Source organism: Microcaecilia unicolor, chromosome 14 (assembly GCF_901765095.1).
Source record: "Microcaecilia unicolor chromosome 14, aMicUni1.1, whole genome shotgun sequence".
Classification (NCBI taxonomy): domain Eukaryota; kingdom Metazoa; phylum Chordata; class Amphibia; order Gymnophiona; family Siphonopidae; genus Microcaecilia; species Microcaecilia unicolor.
In genome coordinates, this window is record NC_044044.1 from 50528569 (window position 1) to 50554292 (window position 25724).

Here is a 25724-nt window from a genome sequence, read left to right on the forward strand (position 1 = left end):
CAACAATACACAAGAATCAGTACTTTTCAGCAAACAGGATCGAGAATAAGGAGCCAAGCCTTGAGTTTGGAGAAAGGTGACCAACGAGGACATGAACAGCCTGTTCCTATAGAGGGAGTGAAACACTTCTTGGGATCAGCAGAGGGTCCTTTACAGTTTGGAAGCTAGGGGTAAAGTTGAAGGATATGTGGTATTGTGATAGAAAGGGAAAATGGGCAGAGCCAGAATGGATTTTACTATGAAGAAAGACTAAGGAGGCTAGGGCTATTCAGCTTGGAAAAGAGACGGCTGAGGGGAGACATGATAGAGGTATATAAAATAATGAGTGGAGTGGAACAGGTGGATGTGAAGCGTCTGTTCACGCTTTCCAAAAATACTAGGACTAGGGGGCATGCGATGAAACTACAGTGTAGTAAATTTCAAACAAATCGGAGAAAAAGTTTCTTCAACCAACGCGTAATTAAACTCTGGAATTCGTTGCCGGAGAAAGTGGTGAAGGCGGTTAGCTTAGCAGAGTTTAAAAAGGGGTTGGACGGTTTCCTAAAGGACAAGTCCATAAACCGCTACTAAACGGACTTGGAAAAATCCAAAATTCCAGGAATAACATGTATAGAATGTTTGTACATTTGGGAAGCTTGCCAGGTGCCCTTGGCCTGGATTGGCCGCTGTCATGGACAAGATGCTGGGCTCGATGGACCCTTGGTCTTTTCCCAGTATGGCATTACTTATGTACTTATATTATATTCCAGGTTTCTGTGATTCCTTTGGATACAAAGTGGGAGCAAATAGTTCACTTGTTGCACTAATGTGTTCTTAATTCTAGTTTTTTTGTGTGTGTTAACTTGTTTTTCCACAGATATTTCTTATACAAGCATGATTCAACTTTTTGGGATAGTCTTCTGGTTTCTGTTTGAGGGGGAGTTATTTTGGCTAAAACATCTCCATATGTTTTTTGTGTTAGGAAAATGGCAGTGCCAGTATTTCCCACAAGCATTAGAATGGTTTTCCAGAATGGAAACCTTCAAAATTCAAAGGACCCGTATAATGCTGGGATAGAAATTGTTACTGGAATTGCTGATTCCAAAGCATCAAACTGCACTCTCCATAACGCCGGTGGCATGACAACTAAAGCAGGGAGCTGTGTGGCCTCAGAAACCCCATTAATGTACATGGCCCAAAGTCAAGGGGAGCTGCAGACCTGCCAAGTCTCCAGACTGAGAATGGTAAACTTTGGACAGATGTTAAAGCACTGGGGCCAGGGAAGGGATGCAAACCAGCTGTTAATTAAGAGAAACCAGAGGCTGGCAGAACATTTCAAGTTGGCAATATAATTACCAGTAATCTGCCAACCATCTGCATCTCTAGCAATAGATGGTCCTACTCCCCTATTCCATTCCTTATGGTGGCAGTCCCTCTGCAGGTCCCCTTAATTCACATCTTCTGTCACTGCCTGTCTTCACTCCTTCACCCTTCCAGCTTGCATGGACCTTCAAGGTCCCCTTACGTTCCCGCCCGAAACCTCCGTTCACAGGACAAATCCCTCCTCTCATTACCCTTCTCCATCACCGCCAACTCCAGGCTCCACTCATTCTGCCTCGCCTCACCCTATGCTTGGAACAACCTTCCCGAGCCCTTACACCAAGCCCCCTCCCTGCCCATCTTCAAGTCTCTGCTTAAAGCCCACCTCTTCAATGCTGCGTTCGGCACCTAACTCTTTCAGGAAATCCAGACTGCCCCAATTTGACTGCCCCTATCAGACTGACTGCTCACGTGTCCTTTAGATTGTAAGCTCTTTGAGCAGGGACTGTCCTTCTATGTTAAATTGTACAGCGCTGCGTAACCCTAGTAGCGCTTTAGAAATGTTAAGTAGTAGTAGTAGTACTATTACTCAACTCATCTCTCTAAAGCAGCCCAGGGACTGGTCCTGAGTATGGCTGCAGGTTCTAAGGATTAAGGGCCAGATTCTATATTTGGTGCCCAGAAAATCCATGCAGAAAACATTTCCACCTAAGCGTATTCTATAAGCGGTGCCTAGATTTAGTTGTGGTATATAGAATACGCTTAGTTGATATCCTAGCTACTCCTCCGAGTGGAGGAGTAGCCTAGTGGCTAGTGCAGTGGACTTTGATCCTGGGGAACTGAGTTCGATTCCCACTGCAGCTCCTTCTGACTCTGGGCAAGTCACTTCACCCTCCATTGCCCCTGGTACAAAATAAGTACCTGAATATATGTAAACCGCTTTGAATGTAGTTGCAAAAATCTCCGAAAGGTGGTATATCAAGTCCCATTTCCCTTCCCCCCTTTCCCTTATGACATCACAATATCAGAATTGAGAGCCAAGTATCAGGTAATCAAGCCATTGTGACATCACTGATGAGGTTGACTCTTATTGGTGGAATGAGTGGAGGAGTAGCCTAGTGGTTAGTGCAGTGGACTTTGATCCTGGGGAGCTGAGTTTGATTCCCACTGCAGCTCCTTGTGACTCTGGGCAAGTCACTTAACCCTCCATTGCCCCATGTAAGCCGCATTGAGCCTGCCATGAGTGGGAAAGCGCAGGGTACAAATGTAACAAAAATAAAATAGATACTATTGGAGATTCTACATGGAATGTTGCTATTCCACTAGCAACATTCCATGTAGAAGGCTGCGCAGGCTTCTGTTTCTGTGAGTCTGACGTCCTGCACGTACGTGCAGGACGTCAGACTCACAGAAGCAGAAGCCTGCGCGGCCACATTGGTGATCTGCAAGGGCCGACTTCTACATGGAATGTTGCTACTATTGGAGATTCTACATGGAATGTTGCTACTATTGGAGACTCTACATGGAATGTTGCTACTATTGGAGATTCTACATGGAATGTTGCTACTATTGGAGATTCTACATAGAATGTTGCTATTCCACTAGCAACATTCCATGTAGAAGGCTGCGCAGGCTTCTGTTTCTGTGAGTCTGACGTGCAGGACGTCAGACTCACAGAAACAGAAGCCTGCGCGGCCGCGTTGCTGATCTGTAAGGGCAGGCTTCTACATGGAAAGTTGCTAGTGGAGGAGTAGCCTAGTGGTTAGTGCAGCAGACTTTGATCCTGGGGAACTGAGTTCGATTGTGACTCTGGGCAAGTCCCTTCACCCTCCATTGCCCCTGTTACAAAACAAGTACCTGAATATATGTAAACCGCTTTGAATGTAGTTGCAGTATATCAAGTCCCATTTCCCATTCCCTAAAACGACACTCCTCCATTTACACCAACAGAAATGTGGCTTTCAGCTTTGCTCTACACTGATGCTATGGTAAACTCTAGAATGGTACCTTAACTACCAGCATATAAAACTGTACTAGGGACTTTAAATGCTAAAGAAAGAACAACAACAACAAAAAAAAACCCTATTCCTTAAACTGCCTTTGCTAAATAAGCAGAGTAACTTAAAAATAAAGACACTGAGATTACCCATATAACTCGAAGTCTACCTTTCCCCAAGTTTAAAAGCAATTTCCCAGCAAATAACAAGTTTGAAGTTCTGTCCTGCTCTGGACGTCCTCTCACAACACCTCTTCTTAGCAACTAGTTAATAAAATTATGTCCTAAATTAGTACCCATGCTTTATAGTGGCCTCTTTCAGCTCCTAATTTATATGAAAATTGAACTGTTTTGTTCCATATTTCTGAAGACGGACTTACGAATGTATGTTTTTAAAATACTTATAAATTCTTTTGAATTTGGAGAACGTGCATCCCCCTTCTTGACACCCACTCTTTCGTATGCATAATTTCATGAAGATTCAAGTCATCAACTGCAGATAAGTTATGTTATTTTGCTCTTTTTTGAACATTTGGTTGATTATTATTGAACTTTGTCATGTGATTTGGTGTACGATGATGCCAGTGCCTTTTGCATTATCACTTATTTCTGAGCACCATTTTCACCTATTATCTTACCTTATAACTCATAATTTTTTTTATTGATTTTATACACTTAAACAGATATAACGTACTGTCAAGCTAAATACAGCCATTAAAGCAAAAATCATTTATACAGAACCATTCTTACTCCACAAACTTCATTACATTGGCTTCCTTAGACCTCAACATTATTGAGGGGGGCAAGAATTAGTGAAGTTTTACAAATTCAAAATATAAAGAATTTCAATAGAATTATGGTGTTGTTACTCTCAACTTGCTTTTAACTCTAACGATGTTCTACTTCTAAAAAGGATTTGAGCTGATCTGGAACATAAAAAACATATTTTGTCTGATTTAACCTTATGAGACATTTGCACGGGTAAGCCAAGAGGAAGGATCCTCCTAAGTCTATTACTTTTGACCTCATACAGAGAAATATCTTCCTTTTTTTCCTGTGTTGACTTAGTCACATCGGGATAAAGCCAAATTTTTTGGCCCACAAAAATACGGTTGGTTGATTTAAAATATAGTCTCATTATTGCATTTATATCCTGTTGGAACACAAATGAAACTATCAACGTTCCTCTTTCAATTCCATCATCCATAGATTGCTCCAAAATAGCTGTGATATTTTGTAAATCACTTGATTTTTCTCCTTCTGCCTTCTTCATTGTACTAGGTATATAGTAAATTTTATTTAATGGAGGAACAGCTTCCTGTGGAAAATTCAAATTCTCCTTCAAAAATCTTACAAACATTTCTTTTGGGGATATCCCCACCAATCTATATACTATATATACTATATACCTAGTGCAAAGAAAAGCTACGAGGATGGTATGGGAATTGCGTTCCAAGACGTATGAAGAGAGACTTGCTGATCTGAACATGTATACTCTGGAGGAAAGGAGGAACAGGGGTGATATGATACAGACGTTCAAATATTTGAAGGGTATTAATCCGCAAACAAATCTTTTCCGGAGATGGAAAGCCGGTAGAACGAGAGGTCATGAAATGAGATTGAAGGGGGGCAGACTCAGGAAGGATGTCAGGAAGTATTTCTTCATGGAGAGGGTGGTGAACGCTTGGAATGCCCTCCCGCGGGAGGTGGTGGACATGAAAACGGTAACGGAATTCAAACATGCGTGGGATAGGCATAAAGGAATCCTGTGCAGAAGGAATGGATCCACAGAAGCTTAGCTGAAATTGGGTGGCGGGGGGAAGAGGGGTTGGTGGTTGAGAGGCTAGGATGGGGGAGGGCAGACTTATACGGGGTCTGTGCCGGAGCCAGTGATGGGAGGCGGGACTGGTGGTTGGGAGGCGGGAAATACTGCTGGACAGACTTATACGGTCTGTGCCCTGAAAAGACAGGTACAAATCAAGGTAAGGTATACACATACGAGTTTATCGTGGGCAGACTAGATGGACCGTGCAGGTCTTTTTCTGCCGTCATCTACTATGTTACTATGTATAATCTAGGAAAATTCAAAATACGTTTTATTATTTTACCTTACATATTTTTCATTTTTGCTTTTTTAAATTGTTATATGTTTTGTTTTGTTTTTGATCTTCTGAATAGTTTTTTTGATGATAGTATAACATTCTCCAGATGGCTTTGCTACATTGGTTGGCTTACCTTCATTTGCATAGGGCATGGAACTCAAAGAATCCATGCTTTTAGCAGGCCTCAGGTTCATTTTACTGGATTTATCTTCTGCAAATGAAAAATATAGAGACACATAAACAGGTCAAAAGAATCCGGGTATTTTTGGGCAGGTGAACAGTCTACTGGAGTGGAGGAGTGGCCTAGTGGTTAGGGTGGTGGACTTTGGTCCTGGGGAACTGAGGAACTGAGTTCGATTCCCACTTTAGGCACAGGCAGCTCCTTGTGACTCTGGGCAAGTCACTTAACCCTCCATTGCCCCATGTAAGCCGCATTGAGCCTGCCATGAGTGGGAAAGCGCAGGGTACAAATGTAACAAAAATAAAATAGATACTATTGGAGATTCTACATGGAATGTTGCTACTATCGGAGATTCTACATGGAATGTTGCTATTCCACTAGCAACATTCTATGTAGAAGCCTGCGTGGCCACATTGGTGATCTGCAAGGGCCGACTTCTAGTGGAATAGCAACATTCCATGTAGAATCTCAAATAGCACCAACAGTGGAGGAGTGGCCTAGTGGTTAGGGTGGTGGACTTTGGTCCTGGGGAACTGAGGAACTTAGTTTGATTCCCGGCACAGGCAGCTCCTTGTGACTCTGGGTAAGTCACTTAACCCTCCATTACCCCATGTAAGCCGCATTGAGCCTGCCATGAGTGGGAAAGCGCGGGGTACAAATGTAACAAAAATAAAATAGATACTATTGGAGATTCTACATGGAATGTTGCTATTCCACTAGCAACATTCCATGTAGAAGGCTGCGCAGGCTTCTGTTTCTGTGAGTCTGACGTCCTGCACGTATGTGCAGGACGTCAGACTCACAGAAGCAGAAGCCTGTGCGGCCACATTGCTGATCTGCAAGGGCCGACTTCTAGTGGAATAGCAACATTCCATGTAGAATCTCAAATAGTAGCAACAGTGGAGGAGTGGCCTAGTGGTTAGGGTGGTGGACTTTGGGGGCCGACTTCTAGTGGAATAGCAACATTCCATGTAGAATCTCAAATAGTAGCAACAGTGGAGGAGTGGCCTAGTGGTTAGGGTGGTGGACTTTGGTCCTGGGGAACTGAGGAACTGAGTTCGATTCCCGGCACAGGCAGCTCCTTGTGACTCTGGGCAAGTCACTTAACCCTCCATTGCCTGCCGCATTGAGCCTGCCATGAGTGGGAAAGCGCGGGGTACAAATGTAATAAAAAAATTAAAAAAAAAAAACTGAAAAAAAAACCTGGGAAATTGCACAAGAGGAATTTGGAAATGCAGAGCCTGGAAAGTGTGGGACGATAATTTCATAAAAGCAATCAGTGTAAAATCAGGACTGTCTCAGTCTACTCTTGAAGGCACAAACCTATATAGATAATTGACTAATTAATTTGCAACCTTTATGAAGGCAACAGGTATACATTGACATAGACAACTTATATTGTAGTAACAGCAGGAGCTGGATTAAGGAAATATGGAAGCAGAGGTCAGAGTCCATTACCTTTCTCATCCATCTTGGCAGACTTGCGTTTGGAATCGTTGCCAGAGCGTCCCAGATTGAAGATGGATCTCCATTTCTTGGCTTTTAAGGAGCCCTTTCTTCTGTGAACAATGAAACCAAAGTTTAGAAATCCTTGCCTTGTCAGAGTTTTGGCCAGAAATCGGTTCCCCTCTGTTTTATTGCCTTATGATTCCGCAGGCCCTCCAGCTCCGTACAGAATCTGTTCGCAACATGCAGGTCCACAGGCCCAGAATGCTTCCCTCTGATGTTTGTACTAGTTCCATGTTAATGGCTATTTGCATATCTGGCCGGGGGATACCCCCAAAGCAGGTTAGCTTTCATGAAAACTGTTGATGGCAGAGGAGGTGCATGTAACATCTATAATATTTAGACACATATACAGTGGTGTGCTGGAGCAGGCTCTCACAGGCTCACAATAGCCGGTTGTTAAGTTTTTAAGAATTTTGGGAGCTGGTTGTTAAAGTAGGGTCCTCCATGGCTACTTTAACAAATGGCTCCCAAAATGTGGGCTTGGGCCCCCTGCTGAATTCTCTTTTACTTTGCTGGTGGGGATGCTGAGCCCTGCCAGCCAAGTAAATAGACTACTGCTGCTCCCCGCTCCTTGTTTCCAGCTCTGGGCAGCAGGCTGGGACTTCTCGAGCATGTGCCAAGCAGTGGTGGCAGTCCATTTATTGGCTGCCAGCAAAGGTATGCCTAGAGTGCCCGCATGAAGGGAGGGAGGCGAGAGAGGCAAGTGTTGCTCCCCCACCCCCGGCCACCCCTGGCCCTTCCAACTGCAGAGCAGCACACCCCTGCACATATATATCCCTGACCTCAACAGGAACATCCTGCACTTTGCTTGGAAACCTGTATTATGATGGGATGCAGAAAATGCTTTATAACATTTTCTTGGAGAGTGTAATTCTCAAAGAAGTTTACTTGTCCATATAGTGATTTGTAGAGGTAAACTGGCCTGATTGAAAGTTTCCCTCCCCTGCTTGGCTAAGAATATACCTGGGCTTAAAACAAAGGTATTTATAGAAGTATGTTTAGAAGAGAAATAAACATGGATATTTAGTATTTTCAAAATCTTTTCTACTGTTTACTCCTTGTACTCGATTGGCACAAATATCTGGTGTAGCATACATGGGCAATTTTAGCACTCAGACTTTAGGATAGTTAAGTTTCCCTATAGTTTGAAAATTAACTGCCATAGTGCTTGTGGTAAAAGGACTCACAACTTATGCTTCTATATATAGGCTAGCCAAAATTACCCCTTTGTACTGTTACTTTGGCAACACATGTACAAACCATCAGGCCAATAAAGTTTCTTGAAGGGACATCTGACTTTTAGGAGTCTGCCTCCTCGCTTCCAGGCCAAGAGGGAGATTCAGACTGGGCAATGATGAAACACACAGGGAAAAGCAAAAGCTGTGAGACAGAGAAGCATAAGGAGCCAGGCAGCAAGGGGTGTGAGACAGGCAGTGAAACTCATGAGAGAGAGACCTTCTCTGCGCCCCTCCTTTGTACCAGTTTATTGGTCTGGAACTCCAACATCTTACAAGTAAATATTGTGTTTTTACTTGCATGCTGCTTAAAATACATTGCAGATCCCTGGTCTAGCATACATCCCTCACACATTTCCTACTTAGTGTGGATTTTTGGAAGATTAATCAAGTGCTGATACAGGGTTTGGGGTGGAAAGGGATTTGGATTATCTCACACTTTTCTTAGAAGTTCAAGGTGAGTTACATTCAGGTGCAGTAGGTACCTGAACATATTATTACCACTTAACAAATTTTCAGGCACAAAATAAAGTGGAAGTAATAGCAGACATTACTTGTTTTCAGCGATATCAATGATGGTGTGGTAAGGACGGATCTGGGGAGGGCCATCTCCTTGGTTCAGTATGCTTGGCACATTGATGGACAGGCTATGGAAGTAGATGTCATCTTGGCCAATAGTTGGTGGCATGCCAGCCAAGTGGAGCGATTTCCTGTAACTCTCGTTCTTAGTTCCTGTATCCAAAGGAAAAAAAATATTGTTTTAACAGCAGACAAGATGTGCGGCCTCTTGTAACGCCCCCCCCCCCCCCCCCATTCTTACTATGATTACCCAAAGAAAACACACAACTTTTAATACTAGGCAATGGAAAAGAGTTGCTGCTACCGTCTATCTCACTTCCAATGTCAAAAGAAACTATCAGAATTTCAGCATGTAGTTGAGGTGGTGCTCAATGGATTGCTGCTTTAAGCTGTGTGGTCCTTCACTTCTCGCTCCGAGCCAATGATGGCCAGCCACTTCTTCAGGGTCTAGGGTCAAAAATGGGACACACGCACAGCTCTCCAGTGCAGCGTTCGACAAGTGTGATTGTGATTTAGCAGTGATCTACGTCCACAACATCACTTAGAATAACTTTTGACCATAGATACTAGAAAAAGACCTAGATCTGTGGCACTACAAGGTTTTTTGGCCATTGATGATAAGAAGACCGTTAGGCCTGTTTAAGCTCCGTGAAGATTGTTTCTGATCTTGGAGCTCTTTGAGGCCATTTTCCTTTAAACATAGTCATTTTTCAATTAGTGGATTTTTCTGGAAATTTTTTGATTGTTTTGTGATTCCACACCACCTTTATTTGATATATGTGGACATACATGTGCAGATTTTAGTTCCATCCAAGCCCCGCCCAAATCACACCTCCTTGGAACCTAGAGATATCATTGTAGTCTATTGGGAGGAGGGGAAGCAGATTCCTTATGGTCATCTCCAGCAATGAAACCAGGGAAGGAAATTTCCAACTCTTCACAGTTCTGTTTGTGAAGCATTGATATGAGCTTATTCTTATAGAGGTACAGGGCCGCCAAGAAACTGAGCCAGGCCTGGGGCAAGGCCGCCGCTGCCCCCCCCCAGGATTGTCATCGCCACTGCCCCCTCAGGATCATCATCGCTGCTGTCGCTGCCCCGGTGCCCCCCCCTGATCACCACTGCTGCCGCCGCCACCCCAGCACCCCCCTATCGCTGTTGCTGCCGCAGCACCACCATCCCCAATCGCTGCTGCCGTCCGCCCACCATAACTGTTAAGTAACTTGGCTGGCAGGGATCCCAAGGGCGCACCAGCAGAAGAGTTTGTCCTCCGGCACTGCTCTTCTTCCTTCTGCTGCATGGCCTTCCCCTGCTGCTGCTTTTTCTCTCAGGTCGTTGCATGCTGTTCCTCCAGATCCTCCAGCCTCCAAGGGGGGCCCGGCGCCAGAGTTTTCTCCCTCCTGCTACTCTCAGGAGACAATCACCTGGGTCCCGTGAGGAGCAGGAGAGAGAGAGACCCTGGTGCCCACTGCCGGGCTCCCTTTAGAGGTCCGGGGAATTTTGCCCCCCCTCTCTCAGAGGCCCTGCAGAGGTTAGTAATATAATGTCCCCCCCCCCCCCCATTGTATACTGTCTGCATATTCCCCCTAATTCTATAAAGTCACCAAACATTGTGCACACAAATCTGGGCATGCACCTAATTTATGTGTGCAAGTTAATTGAATAATAGCTAATTAGTGGCAATAAAGTATCAGCCTGCCTGTCTGACATTGCTGCCTGGATGTCTCAGCGCCATCTGAAACTAAACATGACCAAGACTGAGCTTTTTATCTTTTCCCCTAAACCAACCTCTCCTCATCCCCCATTCTCTATTTCTGTGGATAACACTCTCATCCTTCCTGTCTCATCAGCTCGTAACCTTGGGGTCATCTTTGACTCCTCCCTCTCCTTCTCTGCACATATTCAGCAGACTGCTAAAACCTGTCGTTTCTTTCTCTATAATATCACCAAAATTCGCCCTTTCCATTCTGAGCACACTACCAGAACACCCTCTTCCACACTCTTATCACCTCTCGCTTAGACTATTGCAACTTGCTTTTCACAGGTCTCCCACTTGGCCATCTCTCTACTCTTCAATCTGTTCAGAATTCTGCTGCACAACTAATATTCCGCCAGGGTCGTTATGCTCATATTAGTCCTCTCCTCAAGTAACTTCACTGGCTTCCTATCCATTTCCGCATACAGTTCAAACTCCTCTTATCAGCGGCGTACCAAGGGCGGGGCAGTGGGGGCGGTCCGCCCCGGGTGCATGCCGCTGGAGGGGTGCAGAGAGCAGCCGCGCACCTGTTGGCTCCGCTAGTTTCCTGCTCCCTCTGCCCTGGAACAGGTTACTTCCTGTTCCAGGGCAGAGGGAGCAGGAAGCCAGTGGAGCCGAGAGCCACGCAGCTGCTCCCAGCAGCTAAGTATGTACCCGGGGGGAGGGGTGCGCATCGGCGATCCGCCCTGGGTGGCAGCCGACCTAGGATCGTCACTGCCTCTTATTGACCTATAAGTGCGTTCACTCTGCAGCTCCTCAGTACCTCTCCACTCTCATCTCTCCCTACATTCCTCCCCGGGAACTCCATTCACTGGGTAAATCTCTCTTATCTGCACCCTTCTCCTCCACTGCTAACTCCAGACTCCGTTCCTTTTATCTTGCTGTACCACATGCCTGGAATAGGCTTCCTGAGCCGATACGTCAAGCTCCTTCTCTGGCCGTCTTCAAATCTAAGCTAAAAGCCCACCTTCTTTTATGCTGCTTTTAACTCCTAACCCTTATTCACTTGTTCAGAACCCTTATTTCATCATCCTCACTTTAATATTCCCTTATCTCTTGTTTGTCCTGTTTGTCTGGCCTAATTAGATTGTAAGCTCTGTCGAGCAAGGACTGTCTCTTCATGTTCAAGTATACAGTGCTGCGTACGTCTAGTAGCGCTTTAGAAATGATAAGTAGTAGTAGTAGTAGTTATGAAGCAATTTTTGGTACTAATTAGATTTAATTGGAATTTACATGCAGGATCTACGCCTAAATTTTACACGTGAGTAAATAAAGGGGTGCAGAAATGGGAAGATTGTAGGTGGAATGGGGGTGTTCCTAGTATAGAATAAGGGGGGGGGATACACACCCAATTTGTACTACATTTCAGTTGGTGCAAACGGCCGTGCCTAAAGTTAGGCGCAATTCCCGGGCATAAGTGTTATTCTATAAACCACGCCTAACTTTATGAGCGGCATATAGAATAGTGTTTTTTTTTTGGCACCGATGTTTCCAGTGCCATGTATAGAATTCACCCCATTATGTCCCAGGCAGGACATTCTCATTACTGATAGAATGACTTACTGCATCATGAGCAAACATCCTTTTACTTTTCTTGGTGTGTTCTCTGAAGCTTGATGCAGGCACATTGGATACTTTGGTGGTAGAAATCTGTGTTTATAAGACACTAGTAAAAAAAGGCCCGTTTCTGGAGCCAATGAAACGGGCGCTAGCAAGGCTTTCCTGTGCCCCCCCCCCCCCCCACCGAACGCACCTTGGTTGTTAGTGATGGCATTGCGCCGCCATGGCCGCCGTCGATGTGTGACTGTGGCCCCCCCCCACCCAACGCACCTTTGTCATCAGTGGGTGGCCCATTGCGGCGCCCTGGCCGTCGTTGATGTGAGTGAATTGCTCCGCCTCCGCCCTCAACGTCATAACGTTTGACGCTAGGGCAGGGCCCCGAGGCTGTGAGTTTCTTGGCTTCAGAGCTTCGAACTTACGAACCTTGGCTTCAGTGACGTCATCCGACAATAGAACGTTGAGGGTGAGTTTTATATATATAGATTATATGCCCACTTTAGGTTCAACACCAGTGTTCGATTTAAAATTTGTCCTGAAAAGGGTCTGTTGATCTTTTGTATTCAAAGCCAGGAGTAGTTTGGCCTTGGCAGTCCCTAACATGAGTTGGAGGACATTTTGCAGAGTCTTTCCAAGTCTTTCTGCCTCACCTGCTCCCCTTCTCCTCACACAATTCACATCTCTATATATAAAAGGCACCACCAAGGTTCTAAATGAAGCCTCCAGCCGGAAGTGTGAAGGGGGAGAGATATCCGGTTTCCCCACGAGTGTCTGCCCCACCCTCGCTCTCTCTGTAACACAATCAGTGAAGGAAAACACAGCAAAGCACGAAATCAAATCGCTTTCTCTGTAACAGTGAAGGACTCAGAGGGGGGAGGGGAGAGAGGGCAGAAGCCCTCACTATCTCTGTAACACAAACACAGCACAGCAGGAAACTTAACACTGAAGGACTCGACTCCGAGGGGGGATTGGACAGAGAGCAGAGGGGACAGACAGCACAGAGGAAGGGAGAGAGGGCAGAGGGCAGGGACGCACACACTCCCACATGCACACAGAAGAAAACCTTGCTAACCCCCATTTCATTTGCATCAGAAACGGGGCTTTTTTACTAGTTTTGGAATAAAAAGCACTTACCAAGAGGAGCATCTTGGAAAAGCTGCTGCACGTGAGTGAGAATAAACTCCACCACAATGGATTGTACACGAACCTCCATGAATGCTGCTGTGCCATTAAATCCCGAGGCCTCAATATCCTTAGATCTAAGGAGGAGAAAGAAGAGCGAGAAAGGCAAGGAAGGATAGAAAGAAGGGAGGAAGCAAGAAAAGATGAGAAGGGGAAGGAGGGGAGGAAAGGAAAAGGGAGAAGGGAATGGAGGAGAAAAGGGGATAAAAGAGAGGAAGGAAGAGAAGATAGAAGGTATTAAAGGGAGGGAAGGAGGGTGGAAGCGGAGGAATGGGTGGAGAGAGAGTGAAAAAGTGAGGGATAAGTAGACAGAGGTGTAAATGAAACAGGAATGGAGAGAAGGGATGGAGGAAAAGAAAGACAGAGATGAGAGGGAACAAGGGAAGACAGAATGAAATGAAAGAAAGGGAGCGAAGGAGAGTAGAGGGTAGAAGAAAGGGAATGATAAGGGGAATGACAGGAAGAAGAACAGGAAGGAAAGAGAGGGAGAGAAGAGAGATGAAACAAAGGATAAAGCAGGAGAAAAGGCAGAAGAAAGGAAGGATGAATACGAGGATGGAGGGGAAGATGGGATAAATAGATAACAGGAAGGAGACAGAAAAAAAGTAAAAATGAATGAATTAAGCTTATATTGATTCTACCCCTCCATAACACGTTCCAAGGACACGGTTTTTCTTGTGTATCATACTAACAGTTATTAATTTGTCTCCTCCGTTTTATATAAATTGATGCTGTTTTGAGTGAACACCATAAGCTGAGTAAAAATGACACCTTTACGTTTCAAGGCATAAGGTGTTCGGGAATACTCAGGGCTACCACAAGATGTGAGCAAACAACCAAAGGAGGTGCCAAGCCCAGGTCAAGGCTGCCATGCTGCTCTTGAGTTGGTCTGTGAACCTGTGAGCTCTAAAGGGAAGGAGGTTTATGCCCTGGATGCTGTTTTGTCCAGCAGTTACCCTGATACTTTATATCATGACTCACAGCACAAAACCATGGATGTAATTCTGAAGTATTCCATTTAGAAGGTGACCAGGGACAGGCTGAGCTCATCCTGAGTTTATTTTTGCATCTCTGGAATTGTAGTTCCAGATAATCTTAGGAAAATCAGAAGTACAAGCCCAGAGATGCAAAGGGGGAGAGGAAGGTTAAACGCATGATAGCATCAACGAGAGGAAAACCAAGCTGGCTTGACCTCACCCTACAGCCACAGATTTATTCAGTATCCCTAGCCTAAGCAGAAGTGCCACCCTCCTCTCCAAAACTCTGTGCTATCAGGCACAGCTTCAGAAAACAGCAATTCGCCTCATTTATATTGTGTTAAGTACAAAATACTTCTTAATATGTTTAAAGCTTTAAAAATGGCTTTCCCCAGCATTGTTCAGTGCACTGATTCCATATTCTCCCTCTCCTTCTCTGCGTTCACAAGCTGCTGATCTCTTGACTGTTCCCCATCCTTCAAGAGTATGGCTTGAATCACCTCAAAGTTCTGCTTTTTAAATTTTGGCTCCTTTACTACGGAATGCCATGCCTAAGTACATTCTCATTTGAGTCTTCATTATCTAGATTTAAATCAGACCTTAAGGCCTATTATTCTTTCCTTGCTTGTGGGGAATGAGTGTTGGGCTCATTTTCGAAAGAGAAGGACGTCCATCTTTCGACGTAAATCGGAAGATGACCCTCTTTCTCCCAGGGACGTCCAAATCGGTATAATCAAAACCCGATTTAGGACGTCTCCAACTGTACTCCGTCGCAAGGATGGCCAAAGTTCAAGGGGGCGTGTCGGAGGCTTAGCGAAGGTGGGACTTGGGCGTGCCTAACACTTGGACGTCCTTGACTCATAATCGAAAAAAACAAAGATATCCCTGATGAACACCCGGACCTGTTTTTATTATGACTAAGGCACAAAAAGGTGCCCGAAATGACCAGATGACCACTGGAGAGAATCGGGGATGACCTCTCATTATTCCCCCAGTGGTCACTAACCCCCTCCCACCCTCAAAAAACATCTTTAAAAATATGTCGTGCCAACCTCAGATGTCATACTCAGGTCCGTGACAGCGCATGCAAGTCCCAGGAGCAGTTTTAGTGGGTACTGCAGTGCACTTCAGACAGGCAGACCTAGGCCCATACCCCCCCCCCCCTACCTGTTACATTTGTGGAGGAAAGAGCAAGCCCTCCATAACCCACCAGAAACCCACTGTACCCACATCTAGGTGCCTCCTTCATCCGTAAGGGCTATGGTAGTGGTGTACAGTTGGCGGTAGTGGGTTTGGGGGGGATTTGGGGGGGGGGGGGCTCAGCACACAAGGTAAGGGAGCTATGTACCTGGGAGCAATTTATGAAGTCCACTGAAGTGCCCCCTAGGGTGCCTGGTTGGTGTCCTGGCATATCAGGGGGACCAATGCACTACAAATCCTGGCTCCTCCCACGACCAAATGTTTGCATTAGGACGTTTTTGACATGGACGTCTTTGGTTTCGAAAATCGCCGAAAGTCAGAAACGTCCATGTCTAGGGATATCCAAATCTAGGGACGTTCAAATTTAAGGATTTGGACGTCCCTGGTGGTATTTTTGAAACGAAAGATGGGCGTCCATCTTGTTTCGAAAATAAGGGTTTCCCCGGCCCTGGATTTCGCCCTTTTGCAAGGACGTCCAAATCGCAACTTGGACGTCCCTTTCGAGAATGCCTCTCTGTGTGTCTTAGAATGTCACTATGACTTGAGTTTTCTTTTCTTTTTTTATATTCTGACCTTTCTTTTTTCATTCTGAGTTGTAAATTTTTGTAAACTGCTCTGATACACTTTAATGGGCAGTATATAAAGTATTCATAATAAACATAATAAACAGAAACAGCCATTGGTGTCAGCATATGGGTGCTGTGGTCTTCTGATCTGCTGCTCAAACCACTTTGTCTGTCTCTCTTCCCCTCTAAAGTCACAGTAATGACAATCTACAGAGGTCGTACCGGAGCAGGTTAGGTGCCCAGACAATGGCCAGGTTCCTTGCATGCATATTGGTCTCAGAGCAGAAGGAGGCCATGTGAATCAAATGCTTCATTAGAAATTCCAATGTCCTAGAAAAGAAAAATAAATTATAAAAGGAAATTAAAATAAGAGACCAACTCAATCAGATCTGTTTTCAGTGGTGATGTGAAGAAGCTGGAGCCCAGTAAATGCTGAAAAAGCGGAGATGCACAGCAATACCCCTTTTAAAATTGTTTCCAAAAGCAGCCGGAGAGAAAACAAAAGAAATTGTAGGAACATTATATTAAAAGGAAAAAAACCCTGAACAATTCGTAAAATGCTGGTAAAATCTAAGAGAACAACTAGAGAAAAAAGTAAAGCCACAACTGCAAGAAAGCACACAAGCCAAAGCAATTTAAGAACATAAGAACATAAGCATTGCCATACTGGGACAGACCAAAGGTCCATCAAGCCCAGCATCCTGTTTCCAACAGTGGCCAATCCAGGTCACAAGAACCTTGCAAGATCCGAGAACAGTAAAACAGATTTTATGCAGCTTATCCTAGAAATAAGCAGTGGATTTCCCCAAGTCCATCTTAAAAATGGCTTATGGACTTTTCTTTTATGAAATTATCCAAACCTTTTTAAAACCCTGCTAAGCTAACTGCTTTTACCACATTCTCTGACAATGAATTCCAGAGTTTAATTACCCGTTGAGCGAAGAAATATTTTCTCCGAGTTGTTTTAAATGTACTACTTTGTAGCTTCATTGCGTGCCCCTTAGTCCTATAATTTTTGGAAAGAGTAAACAAGCGATTCACGTCTACCTGTTCCACTCCACATTTCCCCTCAGCCGTCTTTTCTCCAAGCTGACAAGCCCTAGGCACTTTAGCTTTTCCTGATAGGGAAATCGTCCCATCCCCTTTATCATTTTCATTGCCCATCTCTGTACCTTTTCTTTTTTGAGATGCGGTGACCAAAACTGCACACAATATTCAAGTATTGGGGAGCAATTCTATAAAGGGTGCTTAGATGAAGACATTCTGATGCAGCATGGGGTGCGTGCCTCTTATTTTAGAATACTAGCGTAATCCTGCACTGGCTATATAAATGTAAATGTAGGCACGGCTTTATACTATAACGTAACAAAGAGAGGGAACCAAGTACAGAAAAGGACCAAGCAGCAAAAAAACAGCACAAAGGGCCTTTAAAAACAAAAGGGAACACAGTTCTTTCATTAAAACTAATTTGAAAAGGCTGAGTCTTTCCAAAGATTGGTGATATGTTCCTTCAAATGGAACGCAGTAAAAAGCGCACGCACACAAACAGTGTGAATCTCAATGGAGATTCACACTGTTTGTTGAAGCCTCCTTTGTCATTGGTTTGACCCCTGACGCAGGTGCGGTAGCACCGAAACACGGCCCGTGTCGGGTCTCTCTTCAATCAAAGTCTATTATTAAAGGATATTTTAATGAAAGAACTGTGTTCCCTTTTGTTTTTAAAGGCCCTTTGTGCTGTTTTTTTTCGGCACGGCTATATACGCCAGGTCCATGGCTGGCATAAATAGATACTCCTAAGTGCAACAGCTTCCAGTCTCACCCATAAACCCACTCATATGCCCTCTTACAGTTACATGCAGTGGTGTGCTGCAGCAGGCTCTCACAGGCTCGCAAGAGCCGGTTGTTAAGTTTTTAAGAATTTTGGGAGCCGGTTGTTAAAGTAGGGCCCTCCATGGCTACTTTAATAACTGGCTCCCAAAATGTGGGCTTGGGCCCCCTGCTGAATTCTCTTTTACTTTGCTGGTGGGGATGCTGAGCCCTGCCAGCCAAGTAAATAGACTACTGCTGCTCCCTGGAGTCCCTGCTCCTTGTTTCCAGCTCTGGGCAGCAGGCTGGGACTTCTCGAGCATGTCAGAGAAGTTCCAGCATGCTGCTCAGAGCAAGACGTTGGGAGTGGTGGCAGTCCATTTATTGGTTGCCCGCAAAGGAGGAGAGAGAGGCAAGTGTTGCTCCCCCCCCCCTCCACCCGGCCATCCCTGGCCTTTCCAACTACAGAGCTGGCTACGTCCGGAGAAAGAGCCTGGTTACATGTTATGCCACTTATGCATATCTTTATAAAATAACACTTAGGGCACTATAAGTGGCATTTTTAGCTGCAAAAGCAACTGCTGTCACGCAGTTATACAATTGCCTTACCCATGTACAACAAATGTTCAAGTAGTTGTGGATGTGACGGTAGTGTAACCAGAGGTGGACTAGATAGTCCCATGCATTTCCTCCCTTCCCCCACATACACACTCCCAGCATTAAAAATACCAGTAGATGGAACATAAGAACAGACCCAGGCAGATTTCTACAGTCTACGTCCCAGAAATGCCAAAGAAAAACTTGTGATAAAGTATACAATATCACATTCATTATTGATTTAATTATGAATTGATAATGAGTGTGACTGTTGGGCAGACTGGATGGACCGTTCAGGCCTTTATCTGCTGTCATTTACTATGTTACTATCAGGGGCATTTTCGAAAGAGAAGGGCGCCATCTTCCGACACAAATCGGGAGATGGGCGTCCTTCTCTCAGGGTCGCCCAAATCGGCATAATCGAAAGCCGATTTTGGGCGTCCCCAACTGCAGTCCATCGTGGGGATGACCAAAGTTCACGGCGGCGTGTCGGAGGCATAGCGAAGGCGGGACTGGGGCGTGCTTAAAAGATGGGTGTCCTCGGCCAATAATGGAAAAAAGAAGGGCGTCCCTGACGAGCACTTGGCCAACTTTACTTGGTCCATTTTTTGTTACGACCAAGCCACGAAAAAAGGTGACCGAACTGACTAGATGACCACCGGAGGGAATCGGGGATGACCTCCCCTTACTCCTCCAGTGGTCACCAATGCCCTCCCACCCTAAAAAATAAAATTAAAAATTTTTTTTGCCAGCCTCAAATGTCATACCCAGCTGCATGACAGCAGTACGCAGGTCCCTGGAGCAGTTTTAGTGGGTGCAGGCACTTCAGGCAGGCGGACCCAGGTAAATGTGAGCCCTTCAAAACCCACCCGAAACCCACTGAACCCACATGTAGGTGCCCCCCTTCACCCCTTAGGGCTATGGTAGTGGTGTACAGTTGTGGGGGGGGGGGGGTTGGGGGGCTCAGCACCGAAGGTAAGGGAGCAATGCACCTGGGAGAAATTTGTGAAGTCCACTGCAGTGCCCCCTAGGGTGCCCGGTTAGTGTCCTGGCATGTGAGGGGGATCAGTGCGCCACAAATGCTGGCTCCTTCCATGACCAAATGGTTTGGATTTGGTCGTTTTTGAGATGGGCGTTCTCGGTTTCCATTATCTCCGAAAACCAGGGACAACCATCTCTAAGGTCGACCATCTCAACATTTAGGTCAACCTAAATGTTGAGATTTGGGCGTCCCCGACTGTATTATCGAAACGAAAGATGGACGCCCATCTTGTTTCGATAATAGCGGTTTCCCCGCCCCTTCACCGGGACGTCCTTAGAGATGGTCGTCCCCGTTCGATTATGCCCTTCCACGTTACCTTGGCTGGTGAGGATCCCCAAGCCCTCCCAGCTGAAGACTTCCCCCTGATGGTAACGAAAATGCTACTCTCCATGATACTGGCACCTGCGCATGCTCAGTTTTCAGTGTATGCCTGCTGCAGACTGCCAAGGTGGAAAGAAGCGTTTTCCCACCAGCTAGGATATTTTTTTTGGGGGGGGGGGGGAGAGAACACTTGGTGCCCACCCACTTCTTGTCTAGGCCCACCTAAAAATCTGTTGTCTGGCTACGCCCCTGCACTGAGGATGTGTAAACTGCTCTTATTCCATGTCTTTTTTTTTTTTTTAATTAGAGCAACCTTACTCTAAGATTTTGGATTTTTTAATTATGTCACTGAATATAATCGAACAATGGATGAAGATAAATCGCTTAAAACTGAATATGAGAAAGACACAAATTATGGTTTTATCTAGCTATCCAGTTTTATCTTTTCCAAAGTCATGTCTAGTTGGTTCTAAATATGCAGATATGGGTCTTGAAGATTAGATGTGAGACAAGAATGGTAATCACATAAACGTACTCGGAGCGCCTTGAATGTCAGCATTGTAACCTTGTAAATGATGTGTTTTTGGGTTAGTAACCAATGATACTGTTTTAACAGAGATGTAGTGAGATCATAACAATGAGTGTGACAGAGTAAAAGGATGGCAGTGTTTTGAAGAGTTTGAAACTTCTTTAATGCTGAAAGAGGTAAACTTGCTTAAATAACGTTACAGTAATCTGGGCAGGATATGAAAAAAGAGAGAGCAAGTGCATGAAACTGATTAGAATCTAAAAAGGAGACGAATTGCCCATAATTGCCGAAAGATCAGAAAGCTAACTCTAGATATAATTGTGAGATTTGTGGCAAGAAAGATAAGGGGGAGTCAAGGATAACCCCTAAATAGCAAAACTAGGTACTGGGTTCCAAGTTCAGGCATTAAAAGATTTTAAGATTGCCCTGAAGACTGATTTATTTGAACAAGCTTATCAGGTAGCCTGAACGTTTTCTGATGTGTTGTATAGTAATACCAGTGATACTTTTATAGCAATATAGGTCATTTGTGTCACTGATGAATTTCAATATGTTTTAGAAGATTTTATTTGTTTTAATGTTGTATAATACTGTTATTTTCTAGTATTTGTTTGATACACGGCAGCTAGGCTTATATTTGGTAAAACGCGATTTGAAAGCGCAAAACCCCTCCGCAAAAAACTACACTGGCTCCCAATCAAAGAACAAATCGCCTTCAAAATCTGCACCCTGGTTCACAAAATCATCTACGGAGAAGCCCCGAGTTACTTAACAGACTTGATCGACTTACCAATTAGAAATACATCCAAATCAACACGATCTTATCTAAATCTGCACTACCCAAGCTGCAAAGGACTTTAATACAAAACAACTTAGGCATCTAGTTTTTCCTACATAAGCACACAACTGTGGAACGCTTTACCAAAAGCCTTGAAAACGATGTACGACCACCTAAATTTCCGGAACTCACTAAAAACCAACCTGTTTAAAAAGGCATACCCTACCGATCCAACTTAAATGCCTAATCTCTGGAACACAACCAAACTAAAGCATGTAATGGACATAACACAACTCTTCCATTCTCCGATTCCCTAATGTGGCTGTGCCACATGAACTTGATCTTACCACAACATCATCCTGTATTTGTTCACACCGGAGCCTGCAAAGGCCTCTCCGGTACTATGTAAGCCACATTGAGCCTACAAATAGGTGGGAAAATGTGGGATACAAATATAACAAATAAATACATATTGGCATTGTGGGCTAGATTCTATAAATGGCACAAAAAAAAAAAAATCGGTACCAACCCCCCCCCCCCCCACACACACACTGAGCACTATTCTATAAGCCACGCTTTATAGAATAGTGCTTAAGTCTCGGGGCTCATACTTAAATTTAGGTGCATCCATTTGCACTAAGGAAATATGGTGCGGAGCCCCCATAATTCTATAATTGCACGCATAACCAGAAAACACACCCATGATCTGCTCTGAACTGCCTATTTCTGCTCCCCCATTTTGGGGAAGCACATAAAATATAGGCGCGGATCACGCAGGCATCATAATTGATTCCAATTAGCACTAATAATCTATATATATAAAAGGCAACCCCAATGTTCTGAAGCCTCCACGGAAGTTGAGGCGCCCGAGATATCTGGTGTGCCCTGGAGTGTCTGCACCGCCCTCGCGTCAAAATGTCATGACGCGTCAAAACGTCATGACGTCGAGGGCGGAGCTATTGACACTCGAGGGCCGAAACGGCCCACAGCGAACAAGGCAAGTAGCTTCGAGGGACGGAGGGAGGGGGCCCCTTGCTAGCGCCCGTTTCATTCCGCTCAGAAACAGGCATTTGTTCCTAGTAGCTTAATAAAAGCCAGTTATTGGCGCTACTTGGCTAATTATTCAGTTAAGATGCATGCATGCGCGTGCGTCTGAAAGCGCCCTTTATAGAATTAGGATATATTTATGTAAGATTGTTCTCAGCCTAGAATTATGAAGGTAGTGCGGAATATAAATCTTGTGAAATAAAATAAAATACATCTTCGCTGGCTGGGCTTGAACCCAAGTGGATTGGGTTCACCCATGACTACTTCACTGGGATGTGGCACAAGAAGTCTCCAAGAGAATGTATTTGTTGGGATTTATTAACTGCTTGAAGAATCACTACAGGAATCAAGAGAAGTCAGAAAATAGCACAAAGAGCCAGGTTTGTGGGAACTGAACATAGAATCTCCTGAGAGTGAAGATAGGCTCAAAGAATTTTTAAAAATGACTAGAAACGCAAAAATCTTGGGAGACCGGGAAAATAGAGGAAGACGTAACAATACGAATTGTAGGGCTACCAAAAGCAGTAAAAGACAAATATGGCACAGTTTGTAGAAAGCTGGCTCTGAAAGACTTTTAAGCAGCAGACAGACTACATGATCCTCTTGTGGACAGGCATCCTGCGATGGCTTGCTAATGGAAGAATGCCATTGGGAAGAGCCATAGGGATGAATTAGGCCAGAAGTTTGAGTAACAGCTGTGTTGGTGTTGGTGGCCATTTGGATTCATGTGAGACCTTATGGTTGGGCAAGGGAGGGGGGTGCTGGGTGTGAAATTAAAAAGGAGGCCTGGACTACAATGGATGAGGAATGTTATCGTACAGGCAGCCAGGCTCTCTGACTGGCAGCTGAGATATTTTCTTTCTTTCTTTCTTTCTTTATAGCATTTGTATCCCACATTTTCCCACCTATTTGCAGGCTCAATGTGGCTTACATTTGCCGTAATGGCGAATGCCATTTCCGGGTAACTGAGTTGCATATGGTATTACGTTAAGGTGCATATATACAAGGTGACATATGGAGCATAACATATATGAAGCAGATCATGGTATATATATACATCGTGTACATATATATAAGGTAAAGAAGAATAGATAATGGTATTGTATGAGGTTCCTGAACCATAGGTTGGCTTGTAACATACATTAGGTCATTGTAAATAGATCTTATTCGGTTTAAAGTTTAGGGTGGTATTGCTTGATTGTTAATATCAGGGAAGTTAGTCTTCTGTGTGATAAGAGATCAGTTTTGTACAGATAGTGTATAGTGTTATTATTTAGTATCTAAGTGTGAGCAGGAGTAACTGGGTAGATTAGATGAGGCCTTCTTTTTCTGCCATCATCTACCACATTCTGCTATGTTACTATGTATTTATTTATAGGACTGTACCTACCGAATATTCGTATTCAATTCAGCTCCAACATATTATTCATGTTTGGCTGAATAGTGATTTAAATTCAAATAATCTGGTGTTCTACTGTGCTAAATCCTACTGAAAAACACTTGATCTCTGAATTCACGTTGCTTTCTTTATTACTTGTTATGTTAAAGCTCAATGCCCATTATTCATTTTATTCATATTTGGCTAAATAATATTTTTCATTATTTGTATTGGGCCAAATAGTAAAAAAGCTATTCAGTACAGCTCTATTTATTTATTGAAAAAGATTGCCTCTACGGCCTACATTTCTAGTGAGATACAATTTGCATCCACAATCAAAACATAAATTATAAATAGAAACATTTAAGTACAACTGAGACAGTGTAAAATATAAGCACAGATTAAACCAGTACAAAAACCACATTTAAAAAAATGTAAGTACAAAAGTTTACAAACAGTGTGGCGACTGAGAGTATCCAGGATGTGTGGGCTGAAATGGCAAGAATCTTAAATGGTGCAGGCAAGGTGGAGAATATATTGGATTAGGGCTATGAAAAGAATGGAGCAAAAGCCCTAAAAATTCTTGTTTCAAGTTTCAAATTAAGGGCCCTGCTTACTAAACCGTGCTGTGGGCGCGCTAAAAAGTTAGCTCGCCTACAGCGCGGCTTAGTTAACAGGGCCCTTATTTAGCATTTGATATACCCAGGGCTAGTCTAACCGTTAAGCATAACTAGGCAGTCACCTGGGGTGGCAGCTTCTTGCAGGGCCACAAAAAGGGAGGAAGTGTAGCCTAAGCTTGAGAACCAGTGAACTGGGTTTGATTCCCTTAACTGCAACTCTTCGTGACTCTGGGCAAGTCACTTAACCCTCCATTGCTCTAGGTACAAACTAAGTAGCTGTATATAATATGTAAACTTTGTAATCGCAGAAAGTCGGTATATTAAAACCCCTCCTCTTTCTCTTTCCCTTAAAAAGCAGCTGCAGTCAAAAACAAAACAATAGGTCCTGACAGCCACACAATCTCAAAGATTCATCAGTATTTATCTATTTATTTATGACATTTATACCCCACATTTTCCCCGCACAAATTCGAGTTCAATTGTTGTGGCTGACAAGCTACAAGAAGACAGCACACAATATAAAACCATAATCCCACGCATATCAACAAAAGAAAGAATTGTAAAATATATTCGGGAGGGGGGAGGAAAGAAAACATCAATTAATAGAATTTTTTTTAAAAAAAGGAAACATTTCATAAACTTGCAAAAAACTAAGCCAGCATACTGGGATCTAATGTATTTCGGCAAGGAATTCCACCACTTAGTATCGTCGTAAGAAAAAGGTAGCAGAATAAATTGACTTATAGGCTACTTTCTTACAGGTAGGAAAATGAAGACGCATTTGTGCTCGCATTCTAGTGTCTAACTTCTTTAGCCACTGCTTCCAAATTTCCCCAGTCATCCATGAATTTGCGCTAGCCTCGTATGACACAGGAAGTCGCTTATCTTTCTTGAAGCAACGGGGCTGTTTGCTCTTTCCAATGATGAGGGGTTCCAACTTCTCACTCCCATCCATATTGCAGCAAAGGAGGATCGTCAGTCGGTCCTTCGACGTTTTACCGCCAGTAGTTTCGGCATGTTTGAATGCAAGTGTTCCATCAGGAATCGCTCGCCAGTAGAGACCATTTTCATCAGCATTCACAAGGTGCAAACTCGTTCAAGATGGTAGGAAGAACTGAAACAACCCAATTTTCAGCACCAAAGTCATCAGCGTCTTGTTTCTCACCATGCTGTTTCTTGAATTTTATGTTGTTCCTCTCCTTCCATCTTTCCAACCATCAGTTAGTCCAATACTTTTAGCTAGCTGGTTAGCTTTCTCCATAAGCAGTGGACCACTGACAGGAAACTGTCTGCTCCTGACTCAAGAAAACCACCGAAGAAGAGCATCTTCTACTTCCTCAGCTTTTCCCGCCCGTTTTCGTTTCCGTTGTGGGGTTCCCCAAGGTTCGCCCCTTTCTCCAACGCTATTCAATATCATGCTGTTTCCCCTTGCCACCGCACTAGCAAACCTAGGCCTGAAACTATTTATC

At 44.2% G+C, this 25724-nt stretch overlaps 1 protein-coding gene across 4 annotated transcripts in view; it reads right to left on the reverse strand.

Annotated features, from left to right (window-relative positions):
• Window positions 1-25724, reverse strand: part of ARHGAP30 (Rho GTPase activating protein 30) — an 89977-nt gene that overhangs the window by 12466 nt on the left and 51787 nt on the right. For 3 of the 4 annotated variants that reach the window (XM_030187970.1, XM_030187968.1, XM_030187971.1), the window contains exons 5-9: window positions 16360-16467; window positions 13347-13471; window positions 8877-9054; window positions 7037-7137; window positions 5531-5608 (exon numbers count right to left, since the gene is read on the reverse strand). In XM_030187970.1, the coding sequence (XP_030043830.1) occupies window positions 5531-5608; window positions 7037-7137; window positions 8877-9054; window positions 13347-13471; window positions 16360-16467 (590 nt within the window). The remainder of the gene's footprint in view (window positions 1-5530; window positions 5609-7036; window positions 7138-8876; window positions 9055-13346; window positions 13472-16359; window positions 16468-25724) is intronic. The other variant, XM_030187969.1, reaches the window with a different exon arrangement.